General features: G+C 54.0%; 2 protein-coding genes across 2 annotated transcripts; both read left to right on the top strand.

Annotated features, from left to right (window-relative positions):
- Positions 1 to 211: 211 nt before the first annotated feature.
- On the top strand, positions 212 to 1254 carry LOC113808366 (uncharacterized). Its single transcript, XM_070144142.1, has 2 exons — positions 212 to 250; positions 886 to 1254. Exons 1-2 carry the CDS (start codon positions 212 to 214, stop codon positions 1252 to 1254), a joined length of 408 nt encoding a protein of 135 aa, XP_070000243.1.
- Positions 1251 to 1899, top strand: LOC138867634 (putative uncharacterized protein DDB_G0290521). Its single transcript, XM_070144141.1, has 2 exons — positions 1251 to 1360; positions 1413 to 1899. The coding sequence occupies exons 1-2, from the start codon at positions 1251 to 1253 to the stop codon at positions 1897 to 1899; spliced, it is 597 nt and encodes a 198-aa protein (XP_070000242.1).
- Positions 1900 to 2520: the final 621 nt, after the last annotated feature.

The following is a 2520-nucleotide window of genomic DNA, read 5'->3' as shown; positions in this document are numbered from 1 at the left end:
GTAGTAGTAGCAGCAGCAGCAGTAGTAGCAGCAGCAGTAGTAGTAGCAGTAATAGTAAAAGTAGTCGTAGTAGTAGTAGTAGTAACAGACAGACAGACACATACACACACACACCCTAATTCCCTCCTCCGCTCCCCCGAAGGCGCGCCCCCTCCGCGATCGATGCCATCCTCGTTCCTCCCTCCTCTCTCCGCCTCATTTGAATGTAACGATGATCCCACACGCGCGGTCCCAGATAATTCGCAAGCAGGTAAGTTCGTTTGATGTCTTTCTCTCTTTCTTTCTTTCTTTCTTTCTTTCTCTCTCTCTGTCTCTCTGTCTCTCTCTCTCTCTCTTCCTCTCTCTCTCTCTCTCTCTCTCTCTCTCTCTCTCTCTCTCTCTCTCTCTCTCTCTCTCTCTCTCTCTCTCTCTCCTCTCTCTTCTTTCCCTCTCTCCCTCTCTCCCTCTCTCCCTCTCTCCCTCTCTCCCTCTCTCCCTCTCTATCCCTCTCTCTGTCTGTCTGTCTGTCTGTCTCTCTCTCTCTCTCTCTCTCTCTCTCTCTTCTCTCTCTCTCTTTCTCTCTCTCTCTTCTCTCTCTCTCTCTCTTTCTCTCTCTCTCTTTCTCTCTTCTTTCTCTAACTCTCTCTCTTCTAACTCTCTCTCTCTCTCTCTCTCTCTCTCTCTCTCTCTCTCTCTCTCTCTAACTCTCTCTCTCTCTAATCTCTCTTCTCTCTCTCTCTCTCTCTCTCTCTCTCTCTCTCTCTCTCTCTCTCTCTCTCTCTCTCTCTCTCTCTCTCTCTCTCTCTCTCTCTCTCTCTCCGTCTTGGTGAGCTGTGGCGAGGCAGGACAGCGAGGGCGAAGTGCCTAGCCAAAGACCCCAACCACAACCTATTTCTTCAAGACCAGCCAAAGACCCCCAACCCCAAGCTATTTCTTCAAGACCAGCCAAAGACCCCAACCCCAAGCTACGACCTCAAGACCAGCCAAAGACCCCAACCGCAAGCTACGACTTCCAGACCAGCCATAGACCCCAACCCCAAGCTACGACCTCAGGACCAGCCAAAGACCTCAACCCCAAGCTATGACCTCAAGACCAGCCAAAGACCCCAACCCCAAGCTACGACCTCAAGACCAGCCAAGGACCCCAACCCCAAGCTACGACCTCAAGACCAGCCAAAGACCCCAACCCCAAGCTATGACTTCAAGACCAGCCAAAGACCCCAACCCCAAGCTATTGCTTCAAGACCAGCCAAAGACCTCAACCACAAGCCATGACTTCAAGACCAGCCAAGGACCCCAACCCCGAGCTACGACCTCAAGCCCAGCCAGACCTCAACCCCAAGCTACGACCTCAAGACCAGCCAAAGACCCCCAACCCCAAGCTATGACCTCAGTTCCAGCCAAAGTCCCCAACCCCAAGCTACGACCTCAAGACCAGCCAAAGACCCCAACCCCAAGCTACGACCTCAAGACCAGCCAAAGACCCCAACCCCAAACTACGACCTCAAGACCAGCCAAGGACCCCAACCCCAAGCTACGACTTCAATACCTGCCAAAGACCCCAACCCCAAGCTACGACCTCAAGACCAGCCAAAGACCCCAACCCCAAGCTACGACCTCAAGACCAACCAAGGACCCCAACCCCAACCTACGACCTCAAGACCAGCCAAGGACCCCAACCCCAACCTACGACCTCAAGACCAGCCAAGGACCCCAACCCCAACCTACGACCTCAAGACCAGCCAAAGACCCCAACCCCAAGCTATGACTTCAAGACCAGCCAAAGACCCCAACCCCAAGCTACGACCTCAAGACCAGCCAAAGACCCCAACCCCAAGATATGACCTCAAGACCAGCCAAAGTCCCCAACCCCAAGCTACGACTTTAAGACCAGCCAAAGACCCCAACCCCAAGCTATGACTTCAAAACCAATCAAAGACCCCAAGCTATGACTTCAAGACCAGCCAAGGACCCCAACCCCAAGCTATTTCTTCAAGACCAGCCAAGGACCCCAACCCCAAGCTATGACTTCAAGACCAGCCAAAGACCCCAACCCCAAGCTACGACTTCGACCAGCCAAGGACCCCAACCCCAAGCTATTTCTTCAAGACCAGCCAAAGACCCCAACCCCAAGCTATGACTTCAAGACCAGCCAAAGACCCCAACCCCAAGCTACGACCTCAAGACCAGCCAAAGACCCCAACCCCAAGCTACGACTTCAAGACCAGCCAAAGTCCCCAACCCCAAGCTATTTCTTCAAGACCAGCCAAAGACCCCCAACCCCAAGCTATGACTGCAAAACCTTAGGGAACGTCAGCCGGCACGAGCGTCACCCTTCCCCCTCCGACTCAGCTGACCCTTTCCTGCGCTCCGAAGGCTCCGAAAGGCGAGGCAGTCCGGGCGCTGCAGCTCCTCCTTCGTTACGAGCTAAGCAGCGCCCTTCCACGCGCTCTAGAGCTTTTAATGAGCTGCAACACACTCGCTTTGTCTCGCACTTTGGAGCTGCTAATTGACAAAGAAGCCCGGTCCGATGGCCTCGTT

Source organism: Penaeus vannamei, chromosome 31 (assembly GCF_042767895.1).
Source record: "Penaeus vannamei isolate JL-2024 chromosome 31, ASM4276789v1, whole genome shotgun sequence".
Classification (NCBI taxonomy): Eukaryota; Metazoa; Arthropoda; class Malacostraca; order Decapoda; family Penaeidae; genus Penaeus; species Penaeus vannamei.
The sequence above is the reverse complement of the archived record's forward strand: the minus strand, read 5'-3'. Positions and strand labels throughout refer to the sequence as shown.